The sequence below is a fragment of the Danio rerio genome, chromosome 8 (genome assembly GCF_049306965.1).
Source record: "Danio rerio strain Tuebingen ecotype United States chromosome 8, GRCz12tu, whole genome shotgun sequence".
Classification (NCBI taxonomy): Eukaryota; Metazoa; Chordata; class Actinopteri; order Cypriniformes; family Danionidae; genus Danio; species Danio rerio.
Window position 1 is genome coordinate 64,057,568 of NC_133183.1, and position 17,433 is coordinate 64,075,000.

At 46.5% G+C, this 17,433-nt stretch overlaps 1 protein-coding gene across 13 annotated transcripts in view; it reads left to right on the forward strand.

Annotated features, from left to right (window-relative positions):
* Window positions 1-17,433, forward strand: part of fgd (faciogenital dysplasia) — a 44,593-nt gene that overhangs the window by 13,460 nt on the left and 13,700 nt on the right. For 5 of the 13 annotated variants that reach the window (XM_073909787.1, XM_073909788.1, NM_131556.2 and 2 more), the window contains 4 exon segments: window positions 8,214-8,348; window positions 8,950-9,061; window positions 13,863-14,191; window positions 14,354-14,505. In XM_073909787.1, the coding sequence (XP_073765888.1) occupies window positions 8,214-8,348; window positions 8,950-9,061; window positions 13,863-14,191; window positions 14,354-14,505 (728 nt within the window). 13 annotated transcript variants of the gene reach the window in all.

The following is a 17,433-nucleotide window of genomic DNA, read 5'->3' on the forward strand; positions in this document are numbered from 1 at the left end:
ATAGCAACTTTACAATCACCACAACAGTTCCATTGCTATAGATGTTGTGTTACCATAGCAACTATAGAATAACCACAACAGATCAACTATTGTAGTTGTTGTGTTACCATAGCAACTTTAGAATCACCACAACAGATCAATTACTATAGTTGTTGTGTTACCATAGCAACTATAGAATCACCACAACAGATCAACAATTGTAGTTGTTGTGTTACTATAGCAACTGTAGAATCACCACAACAGATCAATTACTATAGTTGTTGAGTTACCATAGCAACTGTAGAATCACCACAACAGATCAATTACTATAGTTGTTGAGTTACCATAGCAACTGTAGAATCACCACAACAGATCAATTACTATAGTTGTTGAGTTACCATAGCAACTGTAGAATCACCACAACAGATCAATTACTATAGTTGTTGAGTTACCATAGCAACTGTAGAATCACCACAACAGATCAATTACTATAGTTGTTGAGTTACCATAGCAACTGTAAATTCTCCACAGCTGATTTCTTCTAGTGCTTTACCATAGTATTGGTTCAAAAACACTACAGGATTTACTTGAACCTTTTAGAGTTTTCGTCCTGTGAGTGTTTGGTGGTTCCTTTAACAGCATCCGTAGTTTAGTGCTCAATTTATGATCAAAATATAGTCAAATAATTATAGACCTAATGATTGATTTAGTTTTTCCACTGTAAAACCGGATGAATATGTGTTCAGCACTTCCTAAACAAGGCATACTGAAGAAAGTGCAGCTGTTGATATCCATAGTAGGAGCAGAATATACCGTAAGTCATGGCTTCAGTATATCTTCAATAGCGTTCAACAGAAGAAAGAAACTCACACAGGTTTGGAGGATGATGAGGACAGAATTGACTCTTAAGGGTGCGCTGTCGCTTTAAATGTGCCGAGCTTATAATGGCATGACATTTCACACCCGACATTAAATCAGTCTCAATGCATAAGGTCAATTCTGACTCCGATGAGCTCAATCTAAACACACACACACACACACACACACACACACACACACACACACACACACACACACACACACACACACACAATGAGTAGCGTGAAAAGTGGGTTTGGCATGTGAAACACTGCTAACAACAGCAGGTGCAGTCAGTCAGATCAGTGTGTCACCTGCACAGGTGTGTGTGTGTGTGTGTGTGTGTGTGTGTGTGTGTGCTTTACCTATTCATGAGCTAACAGGGAGGAGGCTGAACTCTCTCTCTCTCACACACACACACACACACTGAGGCATATGAACAAGACTACAAGCAAAGTAAGTGACTTTCTGTGACTTCCAGCACTAGACGCTTCATTTCCTTTGTTTACTTTAGCTCAGAGAAGCTCTTCACCTTCTGAAAGAGCCTTTATAATATTAGACGGGTCTTAAACAGAGATGTGAGGAAGAATGTTTGAGCGTGTAGTGAGAACTCGTAGTTTTGATGGCCGTTTGTTAAAGACACAGTACACCCTAAAATAAACACAGAGAACTGTCATCAGTTACTCTTGTTCAAACCTGTCTGAGTTTCTTGCTTCTGTTAAACACAAAGGGAGATACTTTGAAGAATGCTGGAATTAAAACTAAAATTTGTATTTTTATTATGATCTCCTCAATGGCTGCTGTTTACCAGCATTCTTCTGAATATCTCCCTTTGTGTTGGACAGAAGAAAGACACTCAGCCATATTACTGTGAGGAAATGACGAGGGGTTTGTTTTAGTGTGTACTGTGCCTTTAAGTGGATATCCGCTGTCTCTGTGGTCCTGATGAAGCTCCAGTCTCTCAGCGGGTAACGTAACGAGATGCAAATATGTTTAATGAAGGAACATCAATTAGATTTTGTGTCTCTCGCATGTTTTTTTTAATAAAAGAAATATTCTTTGGAAGAGTGTGCTCAGCAGAGTTATTATAGTTTGCTTCAAAATTATATTAATAATTAAGGGAAAATACTATTTTAAAGAAAAGATTTCATATTGATTTAAATGACATTTATTCACATTATATTTAAACAAAATGGTTATATTGAAATAGTATCAGGGCATCACGGTGGCTCAGTGGTTAGCACTGTGGCCTCACAACAAGAAGGTCTCTGGTTTGAGCCTCGGCTGGGTCAGTTGGTGTTTCTGTGTGGAGTTTGCATGTTCCTGTGTTGGCGTGGGTTTCCTCCGGGTGCTCCGGTTTCAGTCTAAACACATGTGCTATAGGGAAACTGATCAACTAAATTGGCTGTAGTGTATGAGTGTGTGTGTGTGTGTGTGAATGAGTGTGTATGGGTGTTTCCCAGTAGTGGGTTGCAGCCGGCATCATATGTAAAACATATGCTGGAATAGTTCATTCTGCTGTGGAGCACCTGGAAGAAACCCACACCAACACAGGGAAAACATGCAGACAAACACACACACACACACCGTGATCCAAAAACTGTGATACACACTGCACCCCCAGTGTCAGCAGTGTAGTGTTATTATGCAGTGTACGTGTCAGGGTTGGTGATGGGAAATGGGGAAAAAGGAGCGAGGACTCAAATGCAGGGAAATGGGATTTTATTAAATAATAAAAATAAAATAAAATGCAAAATAAACTACCCCGAGGGGGAAAACATTAACAAAACAAATACATACACATACAAACAGGACTGGGCAGACTGGCAAGGATGAGGACTGGAAACACAACAGGACTAGACTTCAAACGACGAAATGTGATGACGAACTGACACAGGACAGCAAAAGTGAGGGGTATATAAACTGTAGAAAATTAACACAAACAGGTGAACACAATTAACTAATAATGGGTTAACAAGGAGGGTGGGAAAAGACAATAGACGGGAGAGCGCATGACACAGAGAGACAATACAAGTCATGCGCTCACATAACACAACAAGAACATGCAGCCAATGAGAGAACTCATTAACCGCATGTTCATGACAACAAACACAACACTGAAGCACACGACAAAAGCACGTGACCACAATGTAAACACCGAGCCACGTGCTTTGACAAGAGACGCAAGACACGAGCACACGATAGATAAACACCTTACCGTGCGCTCACATATAAGCAACGCACATGCTTCATCTCAGCGCCAACCAAAACTGAAACCAACTAGACGGAGGCGCCGAGAATAAAGCAGCGCGCTGCTGACAGAACAAACACAAACACTAGTACAAGAGCGCACGCGTCTGAGGGACGCAGAGCGTGCGCGGCCACATCAAGTGGCAGCGCGCACACTCTGCGTACACCCACGACGGCGCGCGCACACAGAGAAAGACACAGGACCAGACTTTGAGTAGTGTCAGAGCTCTGCCACCAAAACAAGAATTTACAAGACCAAAGTGGCAGAACCCTGACACTAGCCCCCCCCAAAAGGGACGCCACCTGGCGTCCCTAAAGGGAACATCCAACAAGGTACAAGACAGACAAGAAACACTACAAGACAACAAAACAGGCAACATCAACAGACACAAGACACGGAGGTGAACAGGCAAGACGACATGAAGGGGGGGAGGGAGGGAAGCCAAGCCAGACCCAAAACGACAAACAAGGGAGGGATGGGAGGGCAAGACAAGGGAGGATCAGTCCAGGGTGGGACCGGAGGAACTGTCCAGGGTGGGTCCAGCGGGTCGAGAGCCCTAGCAGGGAACCAGGGTGGAGCCGGAGGGTCCGTCCAGGGTGGAGGAAAGGAACACCAGGGAGGGGCAGGAGGGACGACCCAGGGAGTGTCTATGAGGGGAAACAAGACCAGAGGTCTGTGGGGGACCGGCAGGGCAAGGAGCCGGGCTGGGACCGGCAGGGCTAGACGTCTGGTAGGTGCCGGCAGGGAAAGGAGCCGGGCTGGGGACGGCAGGGCTAGACGTCTGGGTGGTGCCGGCAGGGAAAGACGTCTGGGTGGTGCCGGCAGGGCAAGGAGCCGGGCTGGGGCCGGCAGGGCAAAAAGCAGGGCTGGGGCCGGCAGGGCTAAACGTCTGGTAGGTGCCGGCAGGGAAAGGAGCCGGGCTGGGGCCGGCAGGGCTAGACGTCTGGGTGGTGCCGGCAGGGAAAGACGTCTGGGTGGTGCCGGCAGGGAAAGACGTCTGGGTGGTGCCGGCAGGGCAAGGAGCCGGGCTGGGGCCGGCTGGGCAAGACGTCTGGGTGGTGCCGGCAGGGCAAGGAGCCGGGCTGGGGCCGGCAGGGCTAGACGTCTGGTAGGTGCCGGCAGGGCAAGGAGCCGGGCTGGGGCCGGCTGGGCTAGACGTCTGGGTGGTGCCGGCAGGGCTAGGAGCCGGGCTGGGGCCGGCAGGGCAAGACGTCTGGGTGGTGCCGGCAGGGCAAGGAGCCGGGCTGGGGCCGGCAGGGCAAGGAGCCGGGCTGGGGCCGGCAGGGCAAGGAGCCGGGCTGGGGCCGGCAGGGCAAGACGTCTGGGTGGGGCCGGCAGGACAAGGAGCCGGGCTGGGGCCGGCAGGGAAAGACGTCTGGGTGGTGCCGGCAGGGCAAGGAGCCGGACTGGGACCGGCACTGAGCGGTGCTCAGGGGCTGGAGCCGACACTGGAGGGCGCTCAGGGGCTGGAGCCGACACTGGAGGGCGCTCAGGGGCTGGAGCCGACACTGGAGGGCGCTCAGGGGCTGGAGCCGACACTGGAGGGCGCTCAGGGGCTGGAGCCGACACTGGAGGGCGCTCAGGGGCTGGAGCCGACACTGGAGGGCGCTCAGGGGCTGGAGCCGACACTGGAGGGCGCTCAGGGGCTGGAGCCGACACTGGAGGGCGCTCAGGGGCTGGAGCCGACACTGGAGGGCGCTCAGGGGCTGGAGCCGACACTGGAGGGCGCTCAGGGGCTGGAGCCGACACTGGAGGGCGCTCAGGGGCTGGAGCCGACACTGGAGGGCGCTCAGGGGCTGGAGCCGACACTGGAGGGCGCTCAGGGGCTGGAGCCGACACTGGAGGGCGCTCAGGGGCTGGAGCCGACACTGGAGGGCGCTCAGGGGCTGGAGCCGACACTGGAGGGCGCTCAGGGGCTGGAGCCGACACTGGAGGGCGCTCAGGGGCTGGAGCCGACACTGGAGGGCGCTCAGGGGCTGGAGCCGACACTGGAGGGCGCTCAGGGGCTGGAGCCGACACTGGAGGGCGCTCAGGGGCTGGAGCCGACACTGGAGGGCGCTCAGGGGCTGGAGCCGACACTGGAGGGCGCTCAGGGGCTGGAGCCGACACTGGAGGGCGCTCAGGGGCTGGAGCCGACACTGGAGGGCGCTCAGGGGCTGGAGCCGACACTGGAGGGCGCTCAGGGGCTGGAGCCGACACTGGAGGGCGCTCAGGGGCTGGAGCCGACACTGGAGGGCGCTCAGGGGCTGGAGCAACCCTCGCAGAAGAGGCCTTTCTCTTCCGCCTCCGCTTTTGGGTGCGGGTTAACCCTTGGGGGGAGGACATGGACTGGGAGATGGTGCTGGTGGTGGTGGTGAGAGGGGTCCATTCCCCCTCCAGGATCTCCCTCTCCATCCTCAGACAGGAATAGTCCACCACCTCCCAATACGTCCATGTCCCGATATCACCCAGCTCCTCCCAATCGAATGGCTCATCCAATCCAGCCAGAAAGATGTGGATGAGGGTGGTCTCACTGAACCCAAGCCCCCGGACTGCCTCAAGAAGATCTTCGGCGTAGATGCCAAAGGGGCGATGGTTCTGCCTGTGAGACAGTCCTCTGGCTGGGGGTTGGTAGATGGGTCCTTCTTGCTGGGAGCAAGCTGGGCGCAGAAATAGTCCCATTTCCGCTGAGTCCTCTTTTTGGTCAGTTCGTACTGTCAGGGTTGGTGATGGGAAATGGGGAAAAAGGAGCGAGGACTCAAATGCAGGGAAATGGGATTTTATTAAATAATAAAAATAAAATAAAATGCAAAATAAACTACCCCGAGGGGGAAAACATTAACAAAACAAATACATACACATACAAACAGGACTGGGCAGACTGGCAAGGATGAGGACTGGAAACACAACAGGACTAGACTTCAAACGACGAAATGTGATGACGAACTGACACAGGACAGCAAAAGTGAGGGGTATATAAACTGTAGAAAATTAACACAAACAGGTGAACACAATTAACTAATAATGGGTTAACAAGGAGGGTGGGAAAAGACAATAGACGGGAGAGCGCATGACACAGAGAGACAATACAAGTCATGCGCTCACATAACACAACAAGAACATGCAGCCAATGAGAGAACTCATTAACCGCATGTTCATGACAACAAACACAACACTGAAGCACACGACAAAAGCACGTGACCACAATGTAAACACCGAGCCACGTGCTTTGACAAGAGACGCAAGACACGAGCACACGATAGATAAACACCTTACCGTGCGCTCACATATAAGCAACGCACATGCTTCATCTCAGCGCCAACCAAAACTGAAACCAACTAGACGGAGGCGCCGAGAATAAAGCAGCGCGCTGCTGACAGAACAAACACAAACACTAGTACAAGAGCGCACGCGTCTGAGGGACGCAGAGCGTGCGCGGCCACATCAAGTGGCAGCGCGCACACTCTGCGTACACCCACGACGGCGCGCGCACACAGAGAAAGACACAGGACCAGACTTTGAGTAGTGTCAGAGCTCTGCCACCAAAACAAGAATTTACAAGACCAAAGTGGCAGAACCCTGACAGTACGTGCAGAGACTGGTCCAATCAGCTCGTCTATATCTGTTGTGTCATTATGTAAATCTGTTGTTGACATCATGTTTCTGAAAGTTCAACAAGGCAAGTGAAAACTGTAACTGTAAACTTAGACAGATATGAAATAATTAACGGATGCCTAACGAGAACAGATAACGAAAGTAGATTTTTTTGCAAAAAATTCAGATAGCTTAGACGGCCTTGAATGTCGAAAACGACCCAGTATCAGCTATTTTATGTTCATTTTGAAAAATAATATCTGTTAGTATATTTACTATACAGGTCTGAGGTCAGAATTATTAGCCCTTTTGTTTATTTTTCCCCCCAATTTCTGTTTAATGGAGAGCAGATTTCTCCAACACATCTCTAACCATAATAGTGTTAATAATTTTAACTTTATTTTAACTGATTTATTTATTTATTTATATATTTATTTCTCTTTGCCATGATGACAGCACATAATATTAGACTAGATATTCTTCAAGACACTTCTATACAGCTTAAAGTGACATTTAAATGCTTCACTAGGGTAATAAGGTTAATTAGGCAGGTTATGGTAATTAGGCAAGTTATTGTATAATGATGGTTTGTTCTGTAGACTATTGGAAACAAATATAGCTTAAAGGGGCTAATAATATTGTCCTTAAAATGGCTTTAAAACAATTAAAAACTGCTTTTATTCTAGCCGAAATAAAACAAATAAGACTTTCTCCAGAAGATCAAATATTATCAGACACACTGTGAACATTTCCTGTTAAACATCATTTGGGAAATATTTAATAAAGAAAAAAGAATTCAAAGGGGGCGAATAATTCTGACTTTAACTGTATACAGTGGGGAAATAAGCATCAAAAACTTCACCGTTTTTCTCCGAAAACATCTTTCTTGACTTGAAATTTTCCCCAGATGTTGATACAACAAAAGAAATCCACATATACAAAGAAAACAAATCTAATGAGTTTACAAATGAAGTCATGCGAAATAAAATGAAACGACAGATTGAACACATGAAGAAAGGGAGGAGTAGTTGTGCAGTGAAAGCCCAGACAGCAGTTTGAATCTCTCAGTAGTTCTTCAGCAAGCCTCTGCCCTTCCTCAGTGTCAATGAAGATCAGCTGCTTCAGTCCAACATCTACATCAGCAGGAGGATGAAGATCAAACCATTCAGCAGGACGATGATCCACAACACAGCCGAGGAGACTCTCAGATACTTTCAGAGAAAGAAAATCAAGCTGTAGAATGGCCCAGCCAATCACCTGATCCGAATCCAATTGAGAATACAGAATACAGCTCAGATCTGATTGAGGAGACCCACGCTCTGTTGAAGACTGAGAGAAACTCACACCTGAGCACTGCATGAGGCTTCATTCTCCATATGAGACACGTCTTTAAGCTGCTTATTTAATTTGAGTTAAACCAACACAATTCTTAATGTTATTGCCGGACAACTTAACAGTTTATGTTCAGTGTACCTACATTTGTAAAAGCGATTTGAATCGAGTTGGGACAGCATGACAGCGTTTTCACACTGTGTGTTTTCTGCTCCTCAAGATTTGTCTCCAGCATCTCTGCAGTACCGTGGATCACTAGAACAGCCTCAGAAGATCAAGAAGACTCCGCCCCCTCTCAGGACATGCCCCGCCCACACCCCAGAGAGGCCACGCCCCAAAGCACAGAAACCTCACGGTATTATTAACTTATCTCAACAGCAGATCTAAAAGCAAACACTGATATAATTTGATCACCCCAACAGCTCTGGTGTTAGTGTCAGAACACCGGTGTGTGTGTGTGTGTGTGTGTGTGTGTGTGTGTGTGTGTGTGTGTGTGTGTGTGTGTGTGTGTGTGTGTGTGTGTGTGTTATTATGGTGGCTATTCTGCACAACAGACAGAGGAAGGAAGTGCGCACACGCTCTGCTTCCTGAATTCAGCGCCGCTTTTAATCCGTTGCATTATTATTTCTTGATGTGTCCTTCATTTCTTCATGCATGTCCTCCCATCAGCTCCTCACACACTCGCTCTCATCTCAGACAGTTTGTGCGCACATGCATGTCCATGTTTTACACTCTATTCTCTCTCTCTTCATATGTGTGTGTGTCGCTGTGTAACCACAGCACTTTCCGCACGCTCATCTCCACTTCCTGTTCTCGTTCAGGAAGCTGCAGTGTCTCCATCTTCCATCTTCTTCAGCTCTGTGTGTATGTGTGTGTGTGTGTTTTCTTCAGGATCGGGGTGTTGAGTATGGGGGGCTGATGCTGATGCTGTGTGTTGTGTGTTGTGTGTGTGTCAGTGCCTCCTAAGCCTGTGCACCTGCTGTGTGGAGCTGGTGTTCCTGTTCCCCGTGCGCCTGCCCGAGCCGGAGACCTGTCTGCTGGGCTCGTCCGCAGTCTCCACTGCTCCCGGTGAGTGCAGAAACACACACACACACACACACACACACACACTATACTCCAATATAGGGGTGTGTGGGGTATGTCCAATATTCATGTATGTGTATATAGTGGTCTCGATATATGGGTTCAGCATGGATATCGCAGTGTGTGAGTCTGCAATAATCTGCAGTGTCATGTTAATATATTATTATAACATCCCCTAATCGAATAGCTTATAATAGTGTGAAATATTTTTATTTGGATGTGTTTTTAAGTGAATTTAAACTGTTTGGGCACAAGAAATGGCATTTAACAAAGATTAATTGTGTTTAACCCTTGTGCGTTGTTCAGATTGACTCCGCTTTGGTGATGTTGGGGCTGTTTTTGACCCATTGACTCCTATTATAATCACATTTATTGACTGTAAAGTCGTGACAGCAGATATCCATGCAGCCTTGATTGTTGCTGGTTTTCCCTGTTGGGTTTTAGAGGGGCAGTGTGTCATTTCTACCTTACAGCTCACTTAATTTTGACTCATTATTTCTGAAAACGACACCCAAGTTTCATTTGGTCATGGAAAACCTGGAAAAGTCATGGAGTTTTGACATGGTGTTTTCCAGGTCTGGAAAAGTTTTGGAAAAACAGAAAAAAAGTTTTGGAAAAGTCACGGAAATTAGTTTAAGAGATATCTGTATAGTTGAATTGGAAAAATCTGACACTACGGTATTTAGTATTTCTGTGATGTGCATTACGCTGTGAATACAGTTTCACCACATGATTTTACAGGTTTATTTGGATTGATTGGGGGGATATTGTTGGGGAGTGATTATCCATTAATATATAACGAATAAATGCCAAGCATAGTGTGGCGAGGGGGCGTGGCCGAGAGCCGTGGGAACGGGGTGAGGCCACCGCGTGAGTGGATACACGTGCGGTGCGCACCTGCCTCGGATCCCACGGAAGGAGCTCTGGACCATAAAAGGAGGACCGATGGCAGAGGAAGCCGAGAGAGGACCGGGCCCGGGCATGTTATTTTACTTTTGCTTTCAGTTTGACGGCAGTCTCCGCGAGGAGCTGCCGTCCGTTTGTTTTGATTTTAAATGGCAGTCTCCGTGAGGAGCTGCCGTCATTATTATCAATAAATCATTTTAAAGCTCCGTCGGTTCTCCGCCTCCTTCTTCCCGGCGGCCAAAGGGCCGTAAACTTCATTACAGTGGTGCCGAAACCCGGGAGAAGGAGGGACGCGTTGTCCAGATGCCCTCGCCGCTGAGAGAGGGGGCGAGTGTTCGGGAGTTAACCCGAGTGGGGGAGAAACCCGTTCGTCTGCCCAGAGTGCCGGGGCGGCCTGAGGCTGGCGAGGAAAGGATCTGCCTGCTGCCGTCTCCCAGCATGGGGAGGAGCAGGGGACGCGGGGCTCACCACCGGAAGGGAAAGAGCTGAAGGGAGCCATCCCACAGAACCCGGGGGAGTCGCCGCGATCCGCCATGATGCCAGAGCCTGCATCCGTCCACCGAAGCGGGAGCGGAGCAGGAGACCAGAAATGCCGCCAGCCAGCCAGGAGAACCGCCGCCGGACGCCAGAAGACGGACGGGTGGATAGATTCCTCCACAGGGCTCCCAGCACGTCGTCGCATCTCTCAGCTGGTGGAGGACCGAGTGGCAGCGTGTCTGGAGAACCGAACCCCTTTTTTTTTTTTCCTTTTTCCTCTCTCCCCTTTCTCGGTCTACTCTGTCTTTCCTCCTTTTTTTTTCCATCTCCTTTTCTCTCGGCCCGTCTCATATAGGTCTCGCGGGTGCTGTGGCGCCAAACCCCCCCCCCCCGGAGTATGCACAGCCACGGGGTGCCCCCGGCCTGTGATGGGAGATGGGGGTATGTGGCGAGGGGGCGTGGCCGAGAGCCGTGGGAACGGGGTGAGGCCACCGCGTGAGTGGATACACGTGCGGTGCGCACCTGCCTCGGATCCCACGGAAGGAGCTCTGGACCATAAAAGGAGGACCGATGGCAGAGGAAGCCGAGAGAGGACCGGGCCCGGGCATGTTATTTTACTTTTGCTTTCAGTTTGACGGCAGTCTCCGCGAGGAGCTGCCGTCCGTTTGTTTTGATTTTAAATGGCAGTCTCCGTGAGGAGCTGCCGTCATTATTATCAATAAATCATTTTAAAGCTCCGTCGGTTCTCCGCCTCCTTCTTCCCGGCGGCCAAAGGGCCGTAAACTTCATTACACATAGATAAATAAACTATAGTGAAAGTGAATGATAGTGTTCAGGTGTTCACTATTCAGGTGCACATGTTGAATAATCAACACTGCACAGTCTTCATTAAAGTCTTTATTAAAGTTGTGGCCGGATGCTTTAAACTCTGGAATATTGAAATGTTCACACGGTCACAGGCCTTAAAGGGGCAGATCACTTAAAGATTAACATGTGCTCACTGTTCACTTCACTGGTTTCAATACTATGGAGTTATTCAATTCTATTGCTTTTGTGTTCATTTAAAAAAGGGGAAAACTCTTAAATGTTTGGCACAAGTGACGGGTGTAATGAAAGTGGTGAGTAATTTTTGGGTGAACTGTCTCCTTAAAAACCCCATTATGATTAAACTCAGGCCTGGATTGGCTAATCAGGAGGACCGGGAGAATTCCCGGTTGGCCGGTCCATTTTTTGGCCGCCAGAGCCGGTGTCATTGAAAAAAGTGTTGCATGCAGAACTGTTGCAAACAATTTATTTGTGTTGAATTTAAACAAACAAACTAAATTGAATAACGTTTAACTTAATTTGTTTGTTTAAATTCAACACAATTAAATAGTTTACAACCACTTAACGTAAAAAAATTCAAGGAATCATCTTTGAATAACTTTTTTCAGTCTGCTTGCACTTTCAGCAGTGGCTCTTTCTTTCTTTATTTATTTATGTGACCATAGCCTCACTCCTTTTATTCATTATTTTGCCGCAGCTCTGCTCTTTTTATATATATATATTTTTTTATTCTAATTTTTGCAGACAGAAAAACAAAGAACAGACAGACAAACCCATCATGAGAAAATAATCTGTGCAAAATGTAAAATAAAGCAAGAAACAAGAGAAAATGGCCACATACACAACAAATATGACCTACACAAAGACAGCAATGGATGTAGAGAAAAAAACAACAACTTACAAATCTTCATAAATTAAACGACACTCCTAGTCTTTATGGTGTTGCAGAAAAAGAAAGACTGGGTCCCACATTTCATAAAATTTCGCAGAGTTCCCAGAGGTGGTACATCTTATTCTTTCCAAATGTAAACTGGAGGTGAGTTCGAGAAGCCAATCAGAAAAAAGCCTAATATTTATTTTCCAAAAACAAAGGATAACTTTTTTAGCTATGATCATGCCATACTGAACGGATAACCGTACATTTCTGTTGAGAGTCTCAAGAAAATCTGACCAGCCAAAAATTGCTGTCATTGGGTCAGGGAGTAAAACACAATCGTAAACCTTAGCAAAGAACTGAAATATTTCAGCCCTGCTGTTTTTATTTATTTTCTCACAGCCCCATGAGCAAAATGCAGCCTGCAGGTCATTCAGCAGCTTGGTGAAAATAAGAATTTGAATAATTAATATTAATCAATATTACACCTGCTCAATAGAAATGAGATGATTCACTACATTAATAAATCTGGTAATACTTAATCAGAAATCCAAAAAGGGGAGAATAAACGGTGAGAGTGCCATACTTATTTTATTCCAGCATCATAACAGCACCATTGTAGTCCAGTGGTCAGCACGTTGCGTTACGATGTCGCCAACCCGTTTTCGAACCTCACATGAATAGCTAGTGTTTTTTAGTGTTCAGACATATAACACTGTTTGGGTCACTTATATAGGTGTACATATTTTATTTGTATTTTTGTGTGACCACCGTTACAAAGAACTGGATATCTATAAATAACTTAGCACAGAGTAGATATTCAGATATATTCAGATATCCACCCACTCCAGCCCTAAAACTATAATCCCATCTGTGCATATACTGCATTGTGACTACTGCGGATGCACACATTGATGCTGAAACCATACATTGTGCAGCTCTTACTTGAATATAGGTTATTTGTCTTTACTTCTGTTCTGTCCTTAGCCCAAAACTATATTGAAAAAATTCAATATAAAAACTAATTTAAACACAACAGATTGTTGCGTGTTCTATCATATGCTGTAATAAATCTGAACATCATCGTTTTGCTTATTACAGGCACAGTTCAGCCAAACATGTAACAACACTGTGACATTATCCCTTCTAATAGACCTTTAATTCAGTACAGATACTGTATACTAGATAGTTTCAGCCTCTGGGTTGTTGAAGACGGTCAGCTTTGGCTCTGGTTCTTACAGATGCTGCACATACGCTGAGTTTAAAATAGTCTGAAGTGTCAAACCTGCTTATATTAAAGGGCACTTACCATCCTGATGTTGAAATAGGATGCAAATCCCCGTGATTTTACGCCCCAACGCAACATGACGTGACTCAAACTGGACCTCTGCTTCATCCATGTCTGTCTCTATCACTGACTGCTGTTTATGTAACAGTGGGCGGGAACCGAACCAGCTCATTTGCATTTAAAGGCACAGGCTACACTTCACTTTGACCCTAAAATGTCTGGTGTCAGCAGGCTACAATGAACGATCTGAAAACACATTTTGGAGACACCAAACACTGATCTGATATCTTGTAAAAGGGCTCAAACAGGAGTCCATTAACACACACACACACACACACACACACACACACACACACACACACACACAGATGTAAGAAACGTGTGTTTTTGCTTCTGATTGTGGCTCTCCCCCTCAGGTTTCTCCATCAGCGGCTCATGATGGACTCTCCAGATATTCTTCATTCGGACGCTCAGCTCTCGCTCTCAGACAGACTCTCCTGCACACCGGCAGAGATTTCAGGACTGCCAGACGCTGTGCAGTGCAGCAAACACACACAGGAGAGCAGCGAACACACACCCATGCAGCAGGACGTCCCGCCGGAGGCTGACGGAGAGACCAGCGGGAAGATCCCCAACCGGGACAGCGGGATCGACAGTCCGTCCTGCGGCGGAGAGGGAGAGTGTTTCCCCAATGAGGAGCACAAACAGGAATACACACACGAGGAAGACAAACGAGAACACACACATGAGGAGCACAAACGAGAATACACACATGATGAGGACAAACGAGAATACACACATGATGAGGACAAACGAGAATACACACATGATGAGGACAAACGAGAATACACACATGATGAGGACAAACGAGAATACACACATGATGAGGACAAACGAGAATACACACATGATGAGGACAAACGAGAATACACACATGATGAGGACAAACGAGAATACACACATGATGAGGACAAACGAGAATACACACATGATGAGGACAGCGATCTGGAGGAAGAAGAGCAGGAGGAAGAGGAGGAGGACCAGAACACAGAGATCAAGGTGACACACACACACACACACACATATATACATACTCACACACACAAATACACACACTCATATATACAGGGTTGTACAGTGAAACTGAAGGCCTGGTGTTAGAGCGCTCTAATTGGTCAGTCTGCTGTAGCTCCTCCTCCTCAGTGTAGTGATTGACAGACAGGAGTCCTGCACAGTGTCCGGAGGGTCTCTGAGCGGTTCTTCTTCAGAATAGTGTTCAGGTCACTACTGAGGCTGCTTTCCTGACCTGCTCCTCCAAAACACCCCAAAGTGCTCAATAATGTTGAGATCTGGGTACTGTGCAGGCCATGGGAGATGTTCAACTTCACTGTCATGTTCATCAGAGCGCTCTGTCTAGAGTCCTGCTGTGTGTATCGCTGCATTACCACCACCTTCAGGATACAGTGTTTGACCCAATGGGTCACGTGGTGCTCTGGAATGGTTGGGTAGTCTTTAGCAGTGACCCAGCGCCCATCTAGCAGCAGCATTGGGCCTCGGGAACGCCATGATATTGAGCCCAAACCATCAGTGCCCCCCCCATGCTTGGCTCTGTCACTGTTGTGTGTTGCTGCTGTGTATGAGAGCTGTGTGTCGTGAGGACGGAGGGGTTTGTGTACGCTGCAGTGTGTAGTGCACGTCTCTACAGTGCTGTCTAATAAGGCGACTCAGAGAGCGCTGTTCTACTGAATGTGTTACGCAGCAGCGATGTGTCAAACACCACAGGAAGTGAACATTTTCAAATAGATTGTTGCGTTGTGTGTGTGTGTGTGTGTGTGAGTGTGTGTGTGTGTCATTGACCAGAGACTGTGGAAATTTCTGCTAGTTGTGTGTGTGTCTGTGAAACCTAAATGCAATGGGGTGTGCTAACTTTATTCACACGACTGTATGATGAGAACACACACTCTGAGAATGTGTGTGAGCGACTGTTGTGTGTGTGTGTGTGTGTGTGTGAGAGAGAGAGAGAGACCGGCAGTAGGAGAGTTTCTGTGCTGAAAGAGAGGTGTGACAGGAATAAAGCTCTGTGTGGCTCAGCAGGAGTCGCCCTACACGCCTAACACACACACACACACACACTGATACTGCACCACCTTACACACCCTGGTACAACAGCACACACACACACTCCAAACTGTCAGACATGCTGGAATATTTTATCACACACACACACAATCGCACACTGACACACACACGCTGACACACACAGACGGGCGGCTCTGCTGTCCTGTTTCCTGGTGTGTGTGCTCATCTGCGCAGAGGAAAGGTGTGTGTTTGCTGAACAGCTGACATGTTGATGTGTTTTTAATAGTCTTGCTGCCACAGGATGTGGGAAGAGCCCAGAACACACACACACACACACACACACCTAACTGTACACAAATACAAGTGTGTGTGTGTGTGTGTGTGTGTGTGTGTGATGTGTGTGTGTGAGTGTGTGTGTGTGTGTGTGTGTGTGTGTGTGTGTGTGTGTGTGTGTGTGTGTGTGTGTGTGTGTGTGAGTGTGTGTGTGTGTGTGTGTGTGTGTGTGTGTGTGTGTGTGTGTGTGTGTGTGTGTGTGTGAGAAAGTGTGAGAGCGTGTGTGTGGCCTAGGAGCTCAATACATTACAGATTTGCTGACTGTATACAAACCTAACGGATCACCCAGATCATCAGGATCATATAAACTCCTGGGCCCGGTTTTGCAAAAGTAATCCACTGGGATTTTGGATAAGGGATTGGATCAAATCTTGAAAATGGGTTTTTTAAAAAAAAAAAACGGATTACCTAATCGGATTAGATCACGTAATCCAGTCTTGGTTTTGATCTGGATCAAACCTTTAGTTTGGGTTTTTCAGACCTTTTTCGTAGGATCTGGATCACTTTGATCCAAAAAACCTGGATTAAACTGATCCTATCAGAATGGTGGATTTAGTGTGGATTTCATGCCTGAAATGTAATGAAAACTTAAAACATGTATTAAATAATACTATTTTTGGATCATGCAGTATCTTACGAGATATACTATTATTTATAAGGTTTTCATTTTATTTGTTCATCTGTCAGGCTATAGTGATTATTGGCTTTAACGTATTCAGTCTTTCAGTAGAGGCCTACAGCAAAGTAGAAATAGCTTGGCCTCATAAAATAATCCCCCAAACAGCCGTCAAAACTGACCAGAAACAAGATATTTTATTCTGTCACTAATTGATATCTATATTCATCACAATGGAAAATATTTTTGTGTTTAGAATATTTATTAGTGATGCATGCAATGATTACAGAATAGCAAAAAAATGCAAAGAATGGCGATCAGTAATTTTTGAAATCTCTTTCAACAATTGCAAAAAGAGACTGAAAGGGCAGAAGCACAGCTTCATCTGGCCGAGAAACAACTGACTCTGACCAAACTGCAGCAAACAAGGCCAATGACCTGAGATCTGCCTCCTAAAGGCTACGGGGCTAAAGGCTGAGGAAGTCTGAACTTATTGTGGAGTTTTTGACATTCAGTCTTTTTTTTATTTACATCTATATTTAAAACTTATCATAAATATCCTGTACAGTGTTGTAGGTCTCAGATGATCGGACTGCTGGAAGAGGACGGGGTGTTGTTTTTCTTGTTTTTCTTATTTATTATTATTATTATTTTAGGAGTTATTAAATTTTCTTAGTTTTCATTTCAAATAAAAATAAAGATATATTGGCCCCACGCTGGCTATTCTACTCTTTACATATCTATAGTTCTACATTGTGTTGTCCTATGCTGTTTGAGCACTGGTAATCCAGATTTAGTGATCCTGAAAAGTTCCTATCCGGATCAGATTGATCCAATCCGATGTTGCTTTGAAAAACTGGCTCAAAAAGTAAGCTGGAATACTTGATCACGGATCGCAAAAACAGGATTACTAAATCAGGATCAATTTTATCCGGATTAAACCTTTTGAAAAACCGGGC